At 39.0% G+C, this 23,349-nt stretch overlaps 1 protein-coding gene across 1 annotated transcript in view; it reads left to right on the forward strand.

Moving 5' to 3' along the window:
- The window catches only part of LOC126251851 (ecto-NOX disulfide-thiol exchanger 2), a 229,078-nt gene that overhangs the window by 35,964 nt on the left and 169,765 nt on the right, over positions 1-23,349 (forward strand). The window contains exons 3-5 of the mRNA XM_049952526.1: positions 16,716-17,257; positions 21,354-21,585; positions 21,664-21,789. Coding sequence (XP_049808483.1) covers positions 16,716-17,257; positions 21,354-21,585; positions 21,664-21,789 — 900 coding nt within the window. The remainder of the gene's footprint in view (positions 1-16,715; positions 17,258-21,353; positions 21,586-21,663; positions 21,790-23,349) is intronic.

Genomic DNA, 23,349 nt, shown 5'->3' on the forward strand with positions numbered 1-23,349 from the left:
AAGGTCCGTTTGAACATAAGTACACAACAAAAGGTTATTTCAAAAAAGTAAATTTATTTTCAGAAAGTACATACTTCACTCTATTTTTTGACATAGTTGCCAAGCTTGTTCAAACACGTATGATACCTCTCAACCCATTTTAAAATACCCTCTTCATAAAAACTTGCCGCCTGCTCCAATAACCAAGAGTTCACTGCTGTTTTCACATCGTCGCCATTGTAATGGTTGCCACTGAGGTGTTGTTTGAGGTGGAGGAACAGATGGTAATTGCTCGGCGCAAGATCAGGACTGTAGGGTAGGTGGTCTAAAACTTCCCAGCCAAAACTGTCCAATAATTTGCGGGTCTGACCTGCAGTGTGAGGTCTTGCAGTGCCATGGAGAAGGACAACTCTCTTTGTCAGCATGCCGCGTCTTTTCTTTTGAATCGCTCTGTGTAGCTTTCTCAGGGTTTGGCAGTATGCTTCTGCAGTGATAGTGGTTCATCGTTGCATGAAGTCGACCAGCAAAAAACCATGCCTATCCCAAAACACGGATGCCATGATTTTGCCCTGGGACAGAGTCTGTTTGGCCTTCACCTTTACAGGCGAGTGTGTGTGTCTCCATTCCATGCTCTGTTGCTTTGATTCGGGCTTGATATGCGAAACCCATGTTTCGTCTCCAGTTCCGATCTGACTCAAGAAACCGTCACTTTCTTCATGACAAAGAGTCAAGAACTTCATCACACACTCAAATCTTTGGTTTTTGTGGTCCTTTGTTAGGAGTTTTGGGACCCAACGGGAACACAGTTTCCTAAACTTTAGGTGTTCAGAAACAATGTTTTAAAGCACTGATCTCGACACATCAGGAAATTCGTTTGAGAGACCTGTTATTGGGAAGTGCCTGTTCTCACGAATCGTCACTTCAACTGAAGCCACCAAATCATCTGTAATCAAAGAAGGGCAACCAGAGCGGTCCTCATCATGGACGTTCTCACAGCCATTTTAAATTCTCATACCCACGTACACACTTTGCTTTCACTCATAACAGTATCACCGTACACTTCGCTAATCTGTTGATGAATTTCTTCAGCAGACAGGTTCCTTGCTGACAAAAAACATATCATTGAGCAAACATCACACAGGGCGGGCGAGTGGATAGTCTTAAACATTTTGAAAGCACAGAACAGAACGGTACAGGTTAGCTACAGAGCTGAAACTGAGCACAGTTGTTCCCAAGGCATGCCGGTACATGACACCTGCGCTCGTTGCGGTATGCGCATGAACTGCTAGTGTCTACAACAAAACAGACCTTACTTAAAAAACACACTTCGTATGTATGTTAGTAATTCCTACCCACCACCTTTTTTTTTTTACAATCATATTGACCAACTAGGATCACGTTAACAACTTCAGTTCCTCTTCTTCCTTTGTTGTTGTTTCCTATTTACCCAGTATTCCCTCATTTTCTCCCCATGATTTTTCTTTCTTTCTTCTGTCCATGTTGTTCCCAATTTTTTTATTTCTTCTGCTTTGAAAGCCTTCCAAATTTAGTATTTTATTTTTAAAATGGTATCTTTCTGCTGTTTCTGATTCTTTGATGTTGTTTCTTCCTGGATCTTTCCTTACTTCTGTGATACATGCTATTGTCGATTTCTTCTTCCAGAAATATAGGAGTATTTGTTTTGTTAGTCTATTTCCACCCATTCGGTAGATGTGTCCAAAAAAGGTCAATCTTCGTTTGGCCATCACTTCAGTTATTTTCTCTCTATTTTTGTAGATCTCCTCATTACTTCTTATTTTCCAACCATCTGCAGATTTTATTCCACCCATTGTTTTTCTAATAATCCTTCTTTCCAGTACCTCTAGTTTATCCGTTTTACAGTTCATTGTTAGGCATTCAGATCCATATAAACATTCTGGTCATACCACTGTGGTGTAGTTTTTTAGTTTTGTTTTTCTAGATATACATTTCTTGTTGTAAATATTTTTGGTCAAAACATATGCTCTTTCCATTTTGTTGAGTCTTATGTCTATTGCAGATTTTTCTAGTCCATAGTCCATTCTATTGTATAGTTTTTCCAAGATATTTAAATTTATTTACTCGCTCTATTTTACCTATTTGTGTTTCTATGAATTTTGGCGCATTTTTTATATTTGTCATGAATTTGAAATTTTGAGACTAGTTCTGTTTGCTATTTTTTCCAGAAGATTTATCTGAATAAATGCCTCTGTCAGGTTATCTGGAAGTATTGTAAAATCATCCTCAAAAGCCAAGCAGTTTACCTTAATTCCATTTTTTTTCCCAGAGTTATTGGTTCAATTTTGTTATTTTTTAGCTCCAAATTCCAGATCCATAATTTTTCTAGAACACAATTAAACAGTAAAAGTGATAAACCATCACCCTGTCTAACACCAATTTTTATTTGACGTAGGTGAGATACTTCTTCCATAAATTTGACTTTAGATATTATACCTGTTAGTGTTTCATGAATTATATTTGCTAATTTTGTTTTAACACCAAATTCTCTAATGACCTTATCTATTGTTTCTCTGTGTATACAATCAAATGCTTTCTTGAAATCAATAAATGGGACTATTATTGGTGACTGGTTAACATTCTATGGCGAATTATTGAGTTTAAGTTCAAAATTTGTTCTGCACAGGATCTTCCGTTTCGAAAACCACCCTAATATTCTCCCAGTTGTTTGCCTAAAGTGTCTACCACTCTGTTCAGGAGAATTTTTGATAATATTTTGTATGCCGCTGGCAGAAGTGACACTCCTCTGTAATTATTGACATTTTGTTTGTCTCCCTTTTTATGTAGCAGGTGAATTAATGCTGTTTTCCATTCAACTGGAATCTTTTCATATTTCCAAATTTTCTCAAAAAGCAGCTGTAGATCCTTTATGATTTTTGGTTCTGACCACTTCAATAATTTTACTGTAATGGAGTCTTCACCAATTGCTTTATTGTTTTTTAGTGTTTTGATGGCTTCATGAATTTCTAACTCTGTTGGTGGGAAATCTTCCTCTAGATTTTGAGGTGTCACTGGAAATTCTAATTCATCTTTTGGAACTGGACTGACTAGGAGGTGGTCTCAAGGAGAATGTTTTACAATTTGTTTTCAAATTTTAGTTTGCTGTCCTTAAGACATTTTGTGTCCTTGGGTAAAATCACTTGGTAAAATTTTTGTTGCAGCATTGTGACCACTTTATTGTGCTGAAGACAACATTAATGTGGAGTAATAAATGTCATTTTTCTTTCTGGTATTGTAATTATTTACATCATTGTTCTTTTGAGCTGTAGTGGATTGTTTACAACAGACTTCACAAGGGAATAGATTTATTGTGAAGCAGTAGTCCGAATGCCCAACTTGGCTACAAGATTATCATGGGTGAGAATCACATAATATCCTAATAGGACATTTTTGAGCAATGGAGACTTCCTTACTTAAAGATGCGTTGCCCCAGAATGTTATTGCATATGACATTATTGAATGAAAATAAGAAAACTATTCCTGATATGTCTCTCCCGAAGATTTGCAATGCTTGTAAGTGGAAATGTGGCTGAACTAATTTGTTTCAAAATGTGCTTTTTCCAGTTTAAATTCTCAGCAGTGTGGACACAGAAGAATCTTGAAATTTTCATTCTATGTGTTGCACTTATCATTGATATAGTACTACTAGATGTGCAGAATTGAATACGTTGTCTCTTTTTAAAATTGAGAGTAAGATCCATTTGCAGAAAACTAGCCAATGTTACTTATAAGAACATTGTTTACCATTTCTTCTGTGTCTATATATATGTTAGTATATCTAAAAACAAAGATGATGTGACTTACCAAACGAAAGCGCTGGCATGTCGATAGACACACAAACAAACACAAACATACACACAAAATTCTAGCTTACGCAACCAAAGGTTGCCTCGTCAGGAAAGAGGGAAGGAGAGGGAAAGACGAAAGGATTTGGGTTTTAAGGGAGAGGGTAAGGAGTCATTCCAATCCCGGAAGCGGAAAGACTTACCTTAGGGGGAAAAAAAGGACGGGTATACACTCGCGCACACACACACACACACACATATCCATCCACACATATACAGACACAAGCAGACATATACAGAGGCAAAGAGTTTGGGCAGAGATGTCAGTCGAGGCGGAAGTGCAGAGGCAAAGATGTTGTTGAATGACAGGTGAGGTATGAGTGGCGGCAACTTGAAATTAGCGGAGACTGAGGCCTGGTGGATAATGGGAAGAGAGGATGTATTGAAGAGCAAGTTCCCATCTCCGGAGTTCGGATAGGTTGGTGTTGGTGGGAAGTATCCAGATGACTCGGACGGTGTAACACTGTGCCAAGATGTGCTGGCCGTGCACCAAGGCATGTTTAGCCACAGGGTGATCCTCATTACCAACAAACACTGTCTGCCTGTGTCCATTCATGCGAATGGACAGTTTGTTGCTGGTCATTCCCACATAGAATGCATCACAGTGTAGGCAGGTCAGTTGGTAGATCACGTGGGTGCTTTCACACGTGGCTCTGCCTTTGATCGTGTGCACCTTCCGGGTTACAGGACTGGAGTAGGTGGTGGTGGGAGGGTGCATGGGACAGGTTTTACACCGGGGGCGGTTACAAGGGTAGGAGCCAGAGGGTAGGGAAGGTGGTTTGGGGATTTCATAGGGATGAACTAAGAGGTTACGAAGATTTCAGGACTTCAGAAAGTTGTAACCATGGCAGAGTAATGTATTGAAGCATATGAAATGTGGGTGGTACTGGGCAACAAAGAGAGTGCTTCCAAGTTTTTTTGGGAGTGGGAACTGCATTTTTTGGAGGGTGAGTGAAGGGTATTGTCTGGGAGATTTGATTATGGATGAGATCTGTGGGGCAGTTATAACTAAGTATAGGTGTTAAAAGATTCGGTGGTGGGCAGATATATTTCCACAGACATCTTGGCTGTAAACATACTAGAATAATTTCTTGTTCTTTTATACAGGCCTGTCAGCAGTGTGTAGAACATCACCATCTGAAAGTAAGCTGCTCTGTCTCCTTGTCATTTTATGATTACTTACACTATATATTTGTACTTGTATTTGTTTGTGCAACTGTTCAGGTACTGCGTAATTAAAACTAATGTGTGTCTGTCCACTTTTATAGCCATGGTCAACTGTTCTCTCTCACCATCAACAATTTATTCTTTCTTTTCCTCCATTTCAATAATGAATTAAACATGGTTTCATCCATTACAAGGTTTTTCTAATATTGAAATTACTACCATAATCTTCTAGACCTAACAACTATTCCATGGAGTAGTACGACCAATGACCAACTCTTGTAAGTTCATCATCGTACTCATCCAAATGTACCCAGCGATGGATGGGGGAGAGCAGCTGTCTCCCCTCTCCCCAGTAAAAAAAAAAGTTATGATCTTCGCAAACTGAACTGAAATCACGCCCTGGCATGCAGACAGGTATTACTTCAGTATCAGTTTGGAGAAAGTCAGAACGTGTTGTGGATATTGACAAGCAGCACATGTATCAGTAGCCATTTGTCATGAAATCTGAAAACTGTTGTCTGCCACTGTCTTCCTCGCAACTGAACATGCTAGACAACGCTAGGTTCTGAAAGTTTCCAATAATGTTGCATCTTCGATTCAGATGTTTTTCATCATGATATCTGCTTGACATCAAAATAATATGAACAGATCTCATACAAACTCTCTCTCAGTGAAGTACTTGGAGATAGCAGGTACCTTTTATAAAGTGGTAGCATTAGGATATTCATTTATTATTTATCAGGATCATGGAGACCATGGGAATCAAAACTATTTGGGCGTGGAATGAGTCAGCACTTAGTTTAGAGGATGCTTGCTAGAAAATTTATAAACATCTACATCTACATATATACTCTGCTAACCACCAAGTGGTGTGTGGCAGAGGGCACAAATCGCACCAAAATCATATCCCCCCCCCCCCCCCCCCTCCCTCTGTTCCATTCGCGGATCGCGTGAGGGAAAAACAACAGTCTGAATGCCTCAGTACGAGCTCTTATTTTCCTTATCTTTGAGTGGTGATCATTGGATGATTTGAAAGTTGGTGGTAATAATATATCCTCTACATCGGTGAAGATCGGATTTCGGAATTTAGTGAGCAGCCTCTTCTGTTTAGCGCGCCATCTATCTGCAAGTGTGTCCCACTTCAAACTTTCTATGAGATTTTTAACGCTTACATGATGGCGAAATGTACCAGTCACGAATCTTGCCGCTCTTCTGTGGACCTTCTCAATCCCTTGAATCAGACCCAACTGGTAAGGGTCCCATACAGACGAACAATACTCCAAGAGTGGACGAACTACTGTATTGTAAGCTATTTCCTTTGCTGAAGGACTGCATTGCTTCAGGATTCTACCAATAAACCACAATCTAGAGTTTGCCCTACCCGTTACTTGTGTAATCTGATCATTCCATTTGAGATCATTTCGAATGGTCACACCCAGATACTTGACGGACGTTACCACTTCCAAAGACTGGGCATTTATTTTGTACTTGTACCTTAATGGGAATTTTTGCCTTGTTATACACAGTAGGTTCCACTTACTAATATTGAGAGATAACTACCAGTCTTTACAGCACGCATTTCATTTTCTGCAAATCCCATTGATTTGTTCACAACTTTCGTGTGATACTACTTTCCTGTAGACTACAGCATCATCGGCAAACAGTCTCCGGCCACTGTCAATACCATCAACCAGATCGTTTATGTAAATCTTAAAAAGCAGAGGATCTATTATGCTGCCCTGGGGCACACCTGAAGTTACGCTTGTTTCTGTTGAAGTCACCCCGTTCAGGATGACATACTGCTCCCTGTCTGTTAAAAAACTTTCTATCCAACCCCATATGTCATTGGATAGACCATAAGTGCGCACTTTTTGTAGCAAACGACAGTGCGGAACTGAGTCAAATGCCTTTCGAAAGTCGAGAAATATGGCATCAACCTGGGAGCCTGTTGTATATCATGCACAAAGGGGGCCAGCTGTGTTTCGCATGACCACTGTTTCCTAAAACCATGTTGGTTTCTGCAGATGAGCTTCTCAGAGTCTAGAAAGGTCATTATGTCTGAACACAAAATATGTTTCATGATTCTACAACAAATCCACATCAGTGAAACTGGCCGGTAATTATGTGCATCCGATTTTCTACCCTTTTTATAGATGATGGATAAGAATGGTGATATATTTGTAGTGTAAGGGATACCGTCTGGGCCAGATGCCTTCCTGGCGTCTAAGTACCTTAATTGTTTTACAATCCCAGATACACTAAACACTACGTCAGCCATCCTTTCGTTTGTTTGATAATTGAAAGGGGAAATGGTGCTGCAGTTCTCTACCATAAACGAGCGTTTGAAAGCTAGGTTTAGAATTTCGGTCTTCTGTTTATCATCATCAGTTACATTACCCATACTGTCAGCAAGAGAAGGTATTGAATTATTTGTAGCGTTCATAGATTTTATGTATGACCAAAATTTTTTGGGGTTATTTTTAGAATCTGCAGATAAAATATTGCTTTCAAATTCATTAAAAGAATCTCTCGTTGTCCTTCTGACAGCTGCTTTCATTTCGCATAATTTCTGTTTGTCAGTGGGCCAGTGACTACATTTAAAACGAATGTGCAAAATTCTCTGCTTTCTCAGCAACTTCCTAATATGTTTGTTGTACCAAGGTGGATCTTTTCCCTCCCCTATACTTTTGCTAGGCACATTCTTCTCTAGCACATGGTGGACAATACTATTAAATTCCGACCAAAGATGATCAATATCTTTGTGTCCCACGGTGAATGCTTGGAGATGACTATGAAGATATTCATTAATGACACTTTTATTTGCTTTCCCAAACAAGAAAACTCTACACTGTTTCTTTGGTGGTTTTTTTTCCAACTCCCACTGACATAGAAGCCACAACGACATTATGGTTGCTAATACCTTCTTCTAGATTAACTTCCTCATAAAGATCACCTCTGTTTGTCGGCAAGATATCTAATGTATTCCCATCTCGAGTTGGTTCTCTAACCACTTGCTCAAAGTTGCATGTTGAGAGCACTCCTAGAATAACTTCACATAAATCTTTGCTTATGCCCCCTGTGATAAACGTGTAATTTTCCCAGTCGGTGGATGCTAGATTAAAGTCTCCACCTATAACTAATGGATAATTTGGATATTTACTTCCTATGTACTCAAGACTTTCCCTGAAATGTTCTGTGATGTTTGTCCAATCTGAGTTCAAAACTTCACTGCTTTTTATGTCTGGTTTCAACCAGCTTTCGGTACCTAATACAATAATGGCGTTGCTACTGTTTATTTCGGAGATAAACTCGGGGATCTTGCTACAGACACTTTGGCAATTTACTAACATGAGATTAAGCATATTTAAATTCTTTGTAATGACCTGTTTAGGGAACTAACAATTTTTACAGTTGGCACACCCATATCAGTGTCATGAACTGGTAATTTTTCAGGCCAGCGGTTTGTTTCCCGTGGGGAGGAACCTAATCTAAAAAAAAACCATGTGCACGCCACAAGTACTTTGCTACTCATGTAGCTGCTTCCTGTGTGTGGTGCACCCCTGATCTGATGAAGAAAAATGAAAAGGAGTATAAATGGTTTTCAAACAAAGGAATTAAAGAATTAATAAAAAATGAAAACAATTAGGATAGATTATACAAACAAATAGCAGGTTACAGAGAAAAGTTTCTGAACTGCTGCAAGGAACTCTTGTGTTAAATAGGAGTAGAGTGCTACAAGGAAAGCTTTCAACCTGGATTTGAATACTGAGGATTGACAATATCAACACTATTCATATTGTCTTTGGATGGACAAATAAATAATAAATAAATTCAGTTCTGTTGGAAGCCTGTTGAAGTGTTGAATGTTGCATATCTTTCTTCATAATGCTTAAGGAAATGTTATCTATGTCTATTTTTTTGCCATGTAGTGAACACTGAATGAATACATTTCCTCCCTCCCTCTCCCTTCCACGAAACTAACATGAGCCCATCAATTAATCTGGTAGGCAAGGCTACCTATTCCAGTTTTAATGATACCAATTGTTTGGTTTGGATTTTATAAATGATTTAGCAATGCTTCTGACTTTCATTAATTGGAGATGTTGCATTTTAGCTAGATGCATAGCTTTTACACTGCGTATGGTGTTCATTACTTTCAGTTACTTCACATGCTGCTTTCAGTAGCAGCTCTCAGAAATATTTTTCATATGTCAGTCACAGTTTGCTACAGCCACTACATTTTGTGCTGAAAATGATACAGTGTACAAGTTGAGATTTATATGATTACTTTGCTCAGAAAGTTGTTGAACTACAATTTATTAATGAATAGTTTCCCACTTTGGCATCTGATGGAGGAATGTTATGTGACCAAAACAATGGTTGATTTAGAAGCTGTATTGATAATACAGGTGACTTAGAATCTGAAAAATTAGGAAAACTCAACTTTATTTTAAATTAGAGAGAGAGAGAGAGAGAGAGATTGAAGGTAATATACATTGCTGGACACACTTTTAAAAATGAGATTATTTTTGTTACAGATAAAGAAAAATGAAAAGGATTAGAAATGTCTTTCAAAATTGTCAAAGGCTTTACAGAAACTACCGAATGCTCATAGATCAGTGTTGTAAGACATGCATAAGTGCATAGAAATAGAAATCAAACACGTGATGACTTTGGAATTCCTAAGTTATCAGCTGCTTATATATTCTTCTGTACACTCAATAGCATGAAAATTTTCATGTAGACTTGACAGTATGCAAGATCTTTTCGGTAGTTCTTTCACAACTGTCTACAAAATGATTAACACCATGAAGAGTATATGTTTTCTTGAACTTTCCAATGTATCTTTGTAATACACTAATACGTATTACCGAGCAAGGTGGTGCATTGGTCAGCACACTGGACTCCCTCTCAAGGGGATGATGGTTCAAACCTGCATCTGGCCATCCTGATTTAGGTATTCTGTGATCTCCCTAAAATGCTTCAGGGAAATGCCAGGATAGTTCCTTTGAAAGTGCATGGCCAATTTCCTTCCCCATCCTTCCATAATCTGGTCTTGTGCTCTGTCTCTAGTGACCTCATTGTCGATGGGACATTAAACAACAATCTCCTCCTCCCCCTCCCCCTCCTCGTCCTCCTCATCCTGTAATACATATCATCTTTTTCATTTTGTTTGATAGACACTACATTTTAGGTGGTGTTGAGTGGCAGACAGGCACACTGAAGAAGATTGCTAGATGTCAACAGCTCCCTCTCTCTCTCTCTCTCTCTCTCTCTCTCTCTCCACACATTCACTTGTTTGTTCGTCTCTTCTCCTTTGTTCTGCTCACATGCATCTCCAAACCTGGTCCACAGCCATCTCCTACCTTCTCCTGTCCAAAATGCTGTTGCTGTAATGATGGGGTGCTGCAATAACTTTCTTTCCTATTTGTTTCAGAGGCAGAGGATTGTCGCTAAGTCCTCTATTCTGATAGATCTTTTTGCTTCAGTTTTAACCTTGTGAGTGTGCCTGTTGTATACGCAATGTCTTAGCAGTACAGTAAGTAGTTACCTTCATTCCTTCCGTTATTTGTATTTCTCTCAGTACCTCCCAATGTTATCGTAAAAACTGAAACGCAAAGCGCAAACTGGACAGAATATGTGAAAAACTGAGAGTACAGAAATATGGAAGCAAACCTTGTATGGAACACTGCAGTTAACATTAATTATTGTAGTACAGCATTTTATTTGTTATGTAAACAATTCTATTTTTTTCTTTTCTAAATTACACGTTTCCAATTGCATTGGTCAGAGGCATCTATATCTTTTATCTCTCCAACTGAACTGTTTCATGGTCCACAGTATTGAAGTGTTGTCTCTTCAGAATATTTAGCTCCATGTATTGAGATAGCTGCCAAATGCATTCTTTATGTCACTCGCACACATGGTCTGAGTTATCATAATAACCAAGCTGGGTCCATCACAACCATTTTATTGTAAACACACCAGGCACAAGAGCGCACTACCTGCTGGAAGTACAGTGAACAGTGGTTAGATCTTCTGCATCACTTTGTGGGTGACCTGTTGAAAAATATGCATCTTGGTTTTTTAGTGGCTTTTGAGCATAACCCGTACAGCCAGCCTCAGAACCATAAAAACAATTATTATCTGTTATGCCATTTAAACAGAATTTAAGTCAATGATCTAAGCAAATTAGCATTTTACTATATTTTAATATAAAAAAATCTCTCTTCCTATATTCTTATATGACCCTGTGTTATAAAACTGTATAGGAACTTACACACTTTTACGCCTTCTGTTGCTAAAAAGAGTTTTAATGTTTGTTGAAGCATTTCCAGAGCTCATCAGGTTCTGTATTAGCTTCATAGTTTATTGATGCTTGTTGTGGCAGCTGAAGGAAATATGATTCACGTGAAGAAGATGTGATCATATTGAGACGGTAAGGATGCTGCCGGGATCTCCTGTGATTGAACTGAAGTGTCTTTTGTATCTGCAATTTTGGTACAAATGTTTTCATTCCATTGGGCCCAGATTATAGTCCTTCTGGTATGAAGGTTAGCTACAGTATTTACTTCTTCAGTTCCCTTTCCTTGGCAATGTGCCTCACCCATAACATGACGGTTATCATATTTAGATAAAAATGCTCTTGCACTGCTTCTAGGGTGGTTTTCATAGGTGCTATCTGTGGCAGACTGTAATTCCATAGCACACTGGACATCTGGCCAAAGAACACCTCATACAAGTGACCAGTGAAAGTCAACAGAAAATAGAAAATGTGTTACACCACCATTCTGCTCCCCCAAAGAAATCCTTAAGGCAAGTTGATAATACGAAATGAATGAGTCTGTGACACCCTAAATTTACATGTTATGCCTGTATAGGCAATGGAGTGAAAACCCTAGCCCTTTCACCCTGAGAGAAAATTTTTTAAAATCTTTATCTTATGTTCATATGGTTCAAATGGCTCTGAGCACTATGGGACTTAACTTCTGACGTCATCAGTCCCCTAGAACTTAGAACTACTTAAACCTAACTAACCTAAGGACATCACACACATCCATGCCTGAGGCAGGATTCGAACCTGCGACCATAGCGGTCGCGCTGTTCCAGACTGTAGCGCCTAGAACCACTGGGCCACCCCAGCCGGCTTGTTGTTGTTGTTGTTGTTGTTGTTGTTGTTGTTGTCTTCAGTCCTGAGACTGGTTTGATGCAGCTCTCCATGCTACTCTATCCTGTGCAAGCTTCTTCATCTCCCAGTACCTACCACAACCTACATCCTTCTGAATCTGCTTAGTGTATTCATATCTTGGTCTCCCTCTACGATTTTTACCCTCCACGCTGCCCTCCAATACTAAATTGGTGATCCCTTGATGCCTCAACACATGTCCTACCAACCGATCCCTTCTTCTAGTCAAGTTGTGCCACAAACTTCTCTTCTCCCCAATCCTATTCAATACTTCCTCATTAGTTACGTGATCTACCCATCTAATCTTCAGCATTCTTTTGTAGCACCACATTTCAAAAGCTTCTATTCTCTTCTTGTCCAAACTATTTATCGTCCATGTTTCACTTCCATACATGGCTACACTCCATACAAATACTTTCAAAAATGACTTCCTGACACTTAAATCAATACTCGATGTTAACAAATTTCTCTTCTTCAGAAACGCTTTCCTTGCCATTTTCTCTTCTTCAGAAACGCTTTCCTTGCCATTGCCAGTCTACATTTTATATCCTCTCTACTTCGACCGTCATCAATTATTTTGCTCCCCAAATAGCAAAACTCCTTTACTACTTTAAGTGTCTCATTTCCTAATCTAATTCCCTCAGCATCACCCAACTTAATTCGACTACATTCCATTATCCTCGTTTTGCTTTTGTTGATGTTCATCTTACATCCTCCTTCCAAGACACTGTCCATTCCGTTCAACTGCTCTTCCAAGTCCTTTGCTGTCTCTGACAGAATTACAATGTCATCGGCGAACCTTGAAGTTCTTATTTCTTCTCCATGGGTTTTAATACCTACTCAGAATTTTTCTTTTGTTTCCTTTACTGCTTGCTCAATATATAGATTGAATAACATTGGGGAGAGGCTACAACCCTGTCTCACTTCCTTCCCAACCACTGCTTCCCTTTCATGTCCCTCGGCTCTTATAACTGCCATCTGGTTTCTGTACAAATTGTAAATAGCCTTTCGATCCCTGTATTTTACCCCTGCTACCTTTAGAATTTGAAAGAGAGTATTCCAGTCAATGTTGTCAAAAGCTTTCTCTAAGTCTACAAATGCTAGAAACGTAGGTTTGCCTTTCCTTAATCTTTCTTCTAAGGTAAGTCCTAAGGTCAGTAATGCATCACATGTTCCAACATTTCTAAGGAATCCAAACTGATCTTCCCCGAAGTTGGCTTCTACCAGTTTTTCCATTCGTCTGTAAATAATTCGCATTAGTATTTTGCAGATGTGGCTTATTAAACTGATAGTTTGGTAATTTTCACATCTGTCAACACCTGCTTTCTTTGGGATTGGAATTATTATATTCTTCTTGAAGTCTGAGGGTATTTCGCCTGTCTCGTACATCTTGCTCACCAGATGGTAGAGTTTTGTCAGGACTGGCTCTCCCAAGGCCGTCAGTAGTTCTAATGGAATGTTGTCTACTCCTGGGGCCTTGTTTCAACCTAGGTCTTTCAGTGCTCTGTCAAACTCTTCACGCAGTATCGTATCTCCCATTTCATCTTGATCTACATCCTCTTCCATTTCCATAATGTTGTCCTCAAGTACATCGCCCTTGTATAGAGCCTCTATATACTCCTTCCACCTTCCCCTCATTGCTTAGAACTGGGTTTCCATCTGAGCTCTTGATATTCATACAAGTGGCTCTCTTTTCTCCAAAGGTCTCTTTAATTTTCCTGTAGGCAGTATCTATCTTACGCCTAGTGAGATAAGCCTCTACATTCTTACATTTGTCCTCTAGCCATACCTGCTTAGCCATTTTGCACTTCCTGTCGATCTCATTTTTGAGATGTTTGTATTCCTTTTTGCCTGCTTCATTTACTGCATTTTTATATTTTCTCCTTTCATCAATTAAATTCAATATTTCTTCTGTTACCCAAGGATTTCTACTAGCCCTCGTCTTTTTACCTAGTTGATCCTCTGCTGCCTTCAGTACTTCATCCCTCAGAGCTACCCATTCTTCTTCTACTGTATTTCTTTCCCCCATTCCTGTTAATTCTTCCTTTATGATGTCCCTGAAGCTCTGTACAACCTCTGGTTCTTTCAGTTTATCCAGGTCCCATCTCCTTAAATTCCCACATTTTTGCAATTTCTTCAGTTTTAATCTATAGTTCATAACCAATAGATTGTGGTCAGAGTCCACATCTGCACCTGGAAATGTCCTAAAATTTAAAACCTGGTCCCTAAATCTCTGTCTTACCATTATATAATCTACCTGAAACCTGTCAGTATCTCTAGGCTTCTTCTACGTATACAACCTTCTTTTATGATTCGTGAACCAAGTGTTAGCTATGATTAAGTTGTGCTCTGTGCAATATTCCACCAGACGGCTTCCTCTTTCATTTCTTACCCCCCAATCCATATTCACCTACTATGTTTCCTTCTCTCCCTTTTCCTACTACCGAATTCCAGTCACCCATGACTATTAAATTTTCGCCTCCCTTCACTATCTGAATAATTTATTTTATTTCATCATACATTTCTTCAATTTCTTCGTCATCTGCAGAGCTAGTTGGCATATAAACTTGTACTACTGTAGTAGGCATGGGCTTCATGTCTATCTTGGCCACTGTAATATGTTCTCTATGCTGTTTGTAGTAGCTTACCCGCTCTCCTATTTTTTTATTCATTATTAAGCGTACTCCTGCATTACCCCTATTTGATTTTGTATTTATAACCCTGTATTCACCTGACCAGAAGTCTTGTTCCTCCTGCCACCGAACTTCACTAATTCCCACTTTATCTAACTTTAACCTATCCATTTCCCTTTTTAAATTTTCTAACCTACCTGCCTGATTAAGGGATCTGACATTCCACGCTCCGATCCGTAGAACGCCAGCTTTCTTTCTCCTGATAACGACGTCCTCTTGAGTAGTCCCCGCCCGGAGATCCGAATGGGGGACTATTTTACCCAAGAGGACGCCATCATCATTTATCCATACAGTAAAGCTGCATGCCCCCGGGAAAAATTAGGGCTGTAGTTTCCCCTTGCTTTCAGCCGTTCGCGGTACCACAACAGCAAAGCCGTTTTGGTGTTACAAGGCCAGATCAGTCAATGATCCAGACTGTTGCCCCTGCAACTACTGAAAAGGCTGGTGCCCCTCTTCAGGAACCACACGTTTGTCTGGCCTCTCAACAGATACCCCTCCGTTGTGGTTGCACCTACGGTACGGCTATCTGTATCGTTGAGGCATGCAAGCCTCCCCACCAACAGCAAGGTCCATGGTTCATGGGGGGAGACCAGCCGGCTTATCTGATGTGATATGCACCAATTTATATATATTATGACCTGTAGAATCAGGTAAAAATACTGAAAAAAGTTTCATAGTGATAATTTATTCAAGAACTCACTAGAATGAAAGTGCTACTCAAAATATACTAACATGTATAAAATCCAGCTGGCACTACATGCGTATGTTTAGACACCTTAATTAAATTAAACATTCTCAGTCTAAAATTATGCAGAAATTGCCTTAAACTAATGAAATGTAGGAAAACATATTGTATTTATCTCAGTGATGCATGGTTTGTTTTCTCAGAGAAGTTTGAAATGATCTGTTGTGCTGTGGTGGTAACAGTATTAAACAAAACAGCAGCCAAATGGAAGCCAGGAGCTCTCACACTTGTTGCAGCCTGGAGTTCCACAGAAAAGTGATATAGCTGAGCCACAACAAATTTAAAACCGAATGTTCATTATCATATGGGCCAGGATGGAAAGGGCTGGGAGGATAATGTTGACATGTCTAGTGTGAAAAAGAAAAGAAAAAAGCATGTGTTTCCTCTTTATATGCTTACTCCACTTTTGAGATAATATTTGCAACTTGAACTTCTTGAAGATGATGCCACCAAATTTTGACTTGGATTCTGGGACATGACTGCAGGTTTGATTTTTTTCTTATTACAGTTTCCCCATAAAACATCTAGCTATTGCTATGCCTGCCACATGTTGTGGCAAACTTTCAGGTTACAAAATTAAACCATATATTTTGTGTTATACTGTACTATTGTAGTTGTTTGAGCCTTCTATGAGATTATGACTTTATTTTTTGTTTAAATTTCATTACCTCCACTTGGTCACTCAAGTTTTGCATAAATCATTTCTGACCATCTTTATAAAATTAGCTAATACTGATTAAATGTTGTTATAATACTCTCTGTTTTCATTTTGTATGCAATTTAAGACTACCATTTCCCTCTTGCAGTTTGATGTAATAGCTTGAATGTTTTCTCACTGTCTTTCAGTGAAAACTTTAAATTTTGGTACTTATCCAGATGTCATTAGAATAATTTTTATGCGTTTGGCATCATTTGCACTGCATAATAGCACTTTTTTGCCGCAAATGCCAACTGATGGCTGTGTAATGTGGCATTACCTTACAAGCTTTCAGCACTAATTGAAAATTTAGATTTAAATTTAATATAAAAGTCAATATGTGTTTTTCTTTTTTTTTATCTTTTAGGAGAAGAAAGAAATGTCGCTGTTAACACAGCAGCCACAAGCAGCCGTGAAGATTCCACTTCAAATCAGAGTAATAATGTTAGTGGAGGTGGCAGTAGCAGTACTGGAGTTGGGACTAGTACAACTGGAGCAAATGGAATCAACATTTCTGTCAATGATCCTCGAAGGGATCGGGACAGGAGAAATCGCAATGATCGGAGAGACCGTGGTGGTGGAGGAGATCGTGAAAGAGACAGAGACCGTGACAGAGATCGTGACCGTGAACGTGACAGGGGGGATCGCCCAGAACGTGATCGTTCAGAACGTGGTGGCCGCCAAGAAGATACTCAGCACACCCAGTCACAACCAGTAGCAAATAGTGGTACAGCTGGAATGCCTTCACCATCTACACCTGCTGCAACAGCAACATCTGGACTCCCAGCTGCTGGTGTTTGGCCAGGAATGTTGGGACACATGGGATACCCAGCTGTTGTTGGAGTGAATGTGATGGGTAGTGGGATGATGGCTGATCCTGGGATGATGGGCATTGGTCAGATGAGCCAGGTAATAATATATTGTTAATGCTAATGTCAAGTGAAAATAGTTCTTTCGCTTCACAATATTTAACAGTATCAAAAGTATGGCTTGATAAAAGCATCAATGTTCAGTAACACAAAAAGAGCAGTGGTCTGTTGTGTGAGAAGGGGGATGGTGGGGGGATCTGTTGTTAATATCAACTGAGTTTCACCTAGTAGGCATTGTTACCCATTTCATGAGGTATTAAGTTTTCTCCTTCATACTTGAGAGTTAAATGTATATTACTGGTAATCTTCATCATCCAAAAGTGATTTTTTTGTGGTGAAGCAGCTTCCATTTTTTACAAATAACACTAGTTTATTAAGTTAATTTTCATTTCAGAATTTGACACCTAAATGCAGTGAAAAATGTACTACTTACTCCATGAATGATTATTAATGTAGTCTTATATATAAGTGTCAGTAATTTTTGGATTCTGCAAGACCACTGTGCAATGTGACACAGTTATTAAGGCATAAGCAAGTTTCAGATCTGTCCAGTCTTCCATATTTAGATTCTCAGTAGTTTCCCTAAATCATTTCTCTAAACAAATTTTGGTAAATGGTGGGATGATTCCTTTCAGTAGGTCATGGCTGACCCATCCTCATCCTTGCTCATTTCAGGTTAGTGCTGTAATGACTGTGATGTCATTGCAGTATTATAGTGTAATCTTCTTCTTACCTTTCTTTCTAGATTTGAACCCTCACACCCTTATCAATTCTCACTCTCGTGCTGTGGCCTGTCTGAGCTTATTTGTGGTTTTCCACATTTGTCTTGGTAAACATCAGGCTTCCCCCATTTCCATGTTTCTCAGCTACTGTCGTGTAGAATGTGTACATACATAGGTTAGATTTACATTGAGCAGTGTGTGTGTGTGTGTGTGTGTGTGTGTGTGTGTGTGTGTGTGTGTGTGTGTAGTGTGTAGTGTCCATAATTAAAGGTCCAGTTTCAAAATGCTGCAGAAATGATGCCAAATTTGAACAAGCATATTATTGATACAGGAGGAAACGTTGGGTGGAGGGGCGGGGGGGGGGGGGGGGGGGGGGAGCAGGCAGGCAGGCAGGCAGGCAAGACTGTTCCTCAGTTTGCACCTGAGATGCCCAACATGGCTGACTGACTGTCACCATGAAGGATCATGCACTGCTGGGAAAGCTCTTTTACAAGAATTGTGACTGTGCACCACTAGTTTTGCAGAAGTTGTGGATGTTCAAGGGTATGAAAACAGGCACTGGTCTGATATCTGATAAAGGTGTGGAGAAAATGATTACAAAATATGAAAAGGCAGGTTATTTTGAAATGCAATGTGACAGAAGAAGGAAAGCAGTTGATCTGACGTTTGTCGAAGATGGTGGGCCCACAGAGTTGAAGGGTGGTGGGGTGCAAACACGCAGTGCACAGGGAATTGGCTGAACGTCAGACATGCATGTGAGCCCAGTGCATAAAATCCTATGACACATCCTGCATTGCTATCTACACAAAATCACTCACATTCAGGAATTGATTCCTGCTGACCTGTCAGTGAGACAAACATTCACTCTGGAATGTGTGGCTCCCAAGGACATGGACAGCGAATGGCCATGGGACATTCTGTGAACAGATGAAGCACATTTCCATCTCCAAGTAAGTGTGAATATGCAGAATTGCAGAATATGGGCAATGATAAATGTGCATGAACATCAACCTGTACCACTTCATTCTGCAAAGGTGTGGGTTGACGGCATCATTATCATAGGGCCATCATTTTTGAGGAGATGAGTCCTGCAGTCCTTTTACATGTACCATCACTAGTAAATGCTGTGAGAATCTATTGCACACCAATGTTATTCCAGCCCCGCAACAGCGTGGATGGATGAGCGGAATCATTTTAATGCAAGATGGCGCTCCTCCGCACATTGCGCAACCAGAGATTGGCTGCTGCAGAGGCACATCGGAAATGCTAGAATTTTCAAATCCCTACAGCTTGACCACCTGATCTTAATCTGTGGCTGTGGGGTTATCTGAAACATGATGTATTCAATGCTCCAGTTATGAATGTAGCTGAACTGAAGGCATGCATTGCACAAGACACTCGTATCTGTTGTGGAACATGCTGTTTCTTGATTTTAACTTGTGGCAGAAAATGCTGGACAGCATACTGAACATATCTTGCGCCAGTTTTACTGCAATTAGAAACTGATTTTTTACTTTTTATGCCTTTTTGGCCTCAGGACCATTAAAAATGTCTTTTGCCTTTTATGCTGTGTTTGGCTCCAGGACAATTAAAAACTGATGTCATTTTGCTTCTTAAGTGGTTTTTGGCCTCAGGACAATTAAAAACCAATTTTTCCCATCCAATGTGGTGCGACCTTGCCCTAGTGGATGGGCTTACCTAACAGTGCCACAGCTATTGACTGCCGAACCTGTGAAGCCATGCACATTGAACACTATGGACGGTGTAACGTGCAACTCAAACCATAGCTGTCGTATTGTGATTCATCAGTCATTGGTAGCTGGCCCCATTTACATTAAGAGGCTTACAGTACCATCTATTTGTAAAATTCTCATTAAATTTTTTTTGTCCCATGACATTTCCCCCTGCGTCAGTAATGTGCTGTTGAAATTGGACATCATTTTGAGCAGCGGTTATCTTCCACAGCATTTTGAAATTTCAATTTTTAGTTATGGACGCCCTGTACATTTCATTCTCGGTCCTAGATAAACTTGGACAGTCACTAACACATGATGTTGAGCTAATTCAGTTTTCATTTATGTTTATGAAAACTTGTTTTCACTTACAGCAAAAATTGGTGTAGAGAAATTTGAAATCTAAACCTGGAAGTATTTGAAAATAATTTTTGTTGAATAAAATCACTAGTCTGTTAAGCATTTGGTGGAAAGCACTTTAAATAAAATCTCTTTGATTAATGCCCTCCAAATGCCATTGTTTCTAATTCTTTATAAAAAAAGGTACTTGGTAAAATAATAAATTTTAGGAAAGATTTAACACCAAAATAGCAGAGACTATTTTCTGTTCTTCTTTTCAGACACAGTGGTTTACACGATTCTTTCTACTACTGGTTTTCCGTTACATGTTCTGTGTATTTCATTCTGTTTCTAAATGCCATGAATTATGTATCTGTGTGTGTGGTTTTTTTTTTTTTTTTTTTTTTTTTTTTTTTCCATCCCGTTAAAACTTTCCAGTATGACTTTTGTATGTAATAGTGTGATTATCGTTCAGCAGTTTTTCTTACTTCAGCTGATATGCTAATGGTTCGTTATCTGTTTGTATTATGTTGCCTTTCATCATGGAGAGTGTAGATCGTACTAGAAACAAATTACTGGCAAAAATTACTCAAAGTTGTGTGGAGAGTGTGTGAGAAGATGCTGAGTGGCATAGTCATGGAAATATTATTTTATTTCCATCGTAGGACAGGGATGAGATCATAGTTCATTCGTGGTGCATAAAAATGCATGATCTCCAGTTATGAGTTTTCTTGAAGTTTAGGAGTATCATTAACTCTCAGTTAGATCACATTTATAGTAAAACTAGTGAGTTAAACATAGCAATCTGGTGAGAAACTATACCTAGTGAAAGCATCACACTTGTTTCTACATTTCCCAAAATTCTCTCTTCTACGTCAACAGATAAGATATAACTTCAAAATATCTCAGCAGTTCACATTTTTTTTAATAACCACAGGTCATTTTTGCACATAACTCCAAAAATTAACATTTCAGTGCTGTTGAATAGAGATATTCTTTGGCCACTAATCACCACCTGACAGGCAACAAAATTTTGCAGTGCTATGATTTCAGTGTTACGGCCATGGCCAGTGTTGGCACCACAGTATATGAATATTGTGTTAGTTACTGGCAAGATGACTGCCATTACACTGTGCAACTCAATAATATTTTGCTGGGCAAGTGTGGACAAATACAGCTGTAACAGTTTAATGATGTATGTATTCTGCAAAACTATTATATAGTTTTACAGACAATTGATACAAGAATGTGCAGCCTAGCTTATCCATGACTGAACATACAATGATGCTTTTTCTGTAGTTTACACTATTGTTAACATGATTTGAAATTATTCTTGTTGTAGTATGGCATGATGAGTGGGATGATGCCTGACGGCACAATCATGGGCCCTGATGGTTCAGTTATGCCTCCAGATCCAGGCATTATTACCACAACACCAGTTGTGAAGGAGATTATTCACTGCAAATCCTGCACATTGTTCCCACCAAATCCAAATGCTCCTCCCCCGACAACTCGGGAACGACCACCTGGTTGCCGAACAATATTTGTTGGTGGACTTCCAGAAAATACAACAGGTAGTTATAGTATTTCTCAGTGTAAGACTTGTGCAAGTATATTCCGTAACTAAAGAATATAATTATGTACTTTTTCAGAGGAAATAATCCGTGAAATATTTGAGCGCTGTGGTGAGATGACGACTGTGAGACTCAGCAAGAAGAATTTTTGCCACATACGCTTTGTGTTTGAATCATCTGTAGATTCTGCAATTTACCTTTCTGGTAAGATACTTATGAGCTGCTGTTGCTTTTGTAGAGATCATGATTGTAGGTGTTGAATTTCCTTAGACTGTGTACTTGCAGTTGCTGTTTCGTTTGGAGACTTGTCTCTACTTATACTTTCCTTAACAATAAGACATTGCTGTATTGTTGATGCCAGTCCTATCACAGTGAGAAAAGCGGTTGTTTATGTATTCTAAAGAAAGTTTGAGAGACTGAATGATTCAACAATTACAGTAGAGCTTCAGTGCATAGAGGGAAATGGAGGAATGAATAACACAGACTATCTTATTGATTAAGAATGTACAAACACTCTGAGGTCTGGAATACTGTAACCTCAATTGACAGAATTCACTTGATGAGTCACTGTTGTAACCAGTCAAATGCATGTTGAGTCATGGGATGTAGTTAACCATGCTGTGAACTGCAACATAGTTCATAATTACTGCACTTGATTTATTAAAATGTTGGGTTTTATATTGTTAAAAATTACCGTATGGATTGTTTCATTAATTGTTTGATAGTACTAATGTAATATATTTCTGAAACTTAATAGTATTTTGATGGAATAACTGCTGACAGTTCTCAAATAACATTGAATGCACAGCTGTTTGTTTGCAGCTGTGAATGGTGACAGTAGTTGTGAAGCTGATTTAAGTTCTTTACTGATTTGTAATTCGGTAGCTATTATTATTGTACAACATAGGCTTATTTTCTATCTGGCAATCACTGTTTATTTCAAAATAGCCAGTTTCGGGCAGTGTTGTCTATCTTCAGGTCGTATGTCTGTGGTGTCCCATGAATGTATTGCACCAGGTACCCCTCCGATGGGTTATGAGGCATATTGTGTGTGACATTTCAGCAGATGTTTGCAGTTTTGTTTCTCATCCCAAAGAAATACCACTTTTAATGTATTTCGTGTGATGCCCAGTGTTGATGCAAAGTGTCGTGTTGTTTCTCATTACAAGCAAAATGATTTTTTAAAGCAGAATTTTACTTGCTCATTTAATAGAGTGACACCAGATTAGTCTAGTATGATATTTGTTTTACTTATACAGGTTAACAGAGACAGTAGAACATGAAGAATAACAAGTACTCCACCAATGACTGAGCAGCATTGCTGTGGGACTCAGTGGGGGGCCATGGCAGTGCTGTCACTGGTGGAGTTCTGGCTATTCTTTGTGTGTTATTGTCTGTATTACTTAATGTGTACTAAAATTGTGTTCTCAGGCACGGCCCTTGTGACAGTGCAGCTAATTTGTGAGGACAAAGTTTTACTTGCAATATTTATTCACTCTTCTCACAATTGCTTGGAACCAAAATAGCCAAGACACACCACTTTAAATATTATTTTCACCATGAAATAAACTTAAGCACATAATATATTAGTAACAACGAGTGAACAAAAGTTAACTACAAATGAGTGTTCCAGAAACTAGTTTTTACCTTGTCCATAAGTACACTAGTACATGCTGATATGGAAGCAGTCGAAATTTGTATTCTGCTTGTACAAAACTCAGACCAGAAGAGTAAATGACTACAGAAATGCAATCATATTGTAAA

The sequence above is a fragment of the Schistocerca nitens genome, chromosome 4, assembly GCF_023898315.1.
Source record: "Schistocerca nitens isolate TAMUIC-IGC-003100 chromosome 4, iqSchNite1.1, whole genome shotgun sequence".
Classification (NCBI taxonomy): Eukaryota; Metazoa; Arthropoda; class Insecta; order Orthoptera; family Acrididae; genus Schistocerca; species Schistocerca nitens.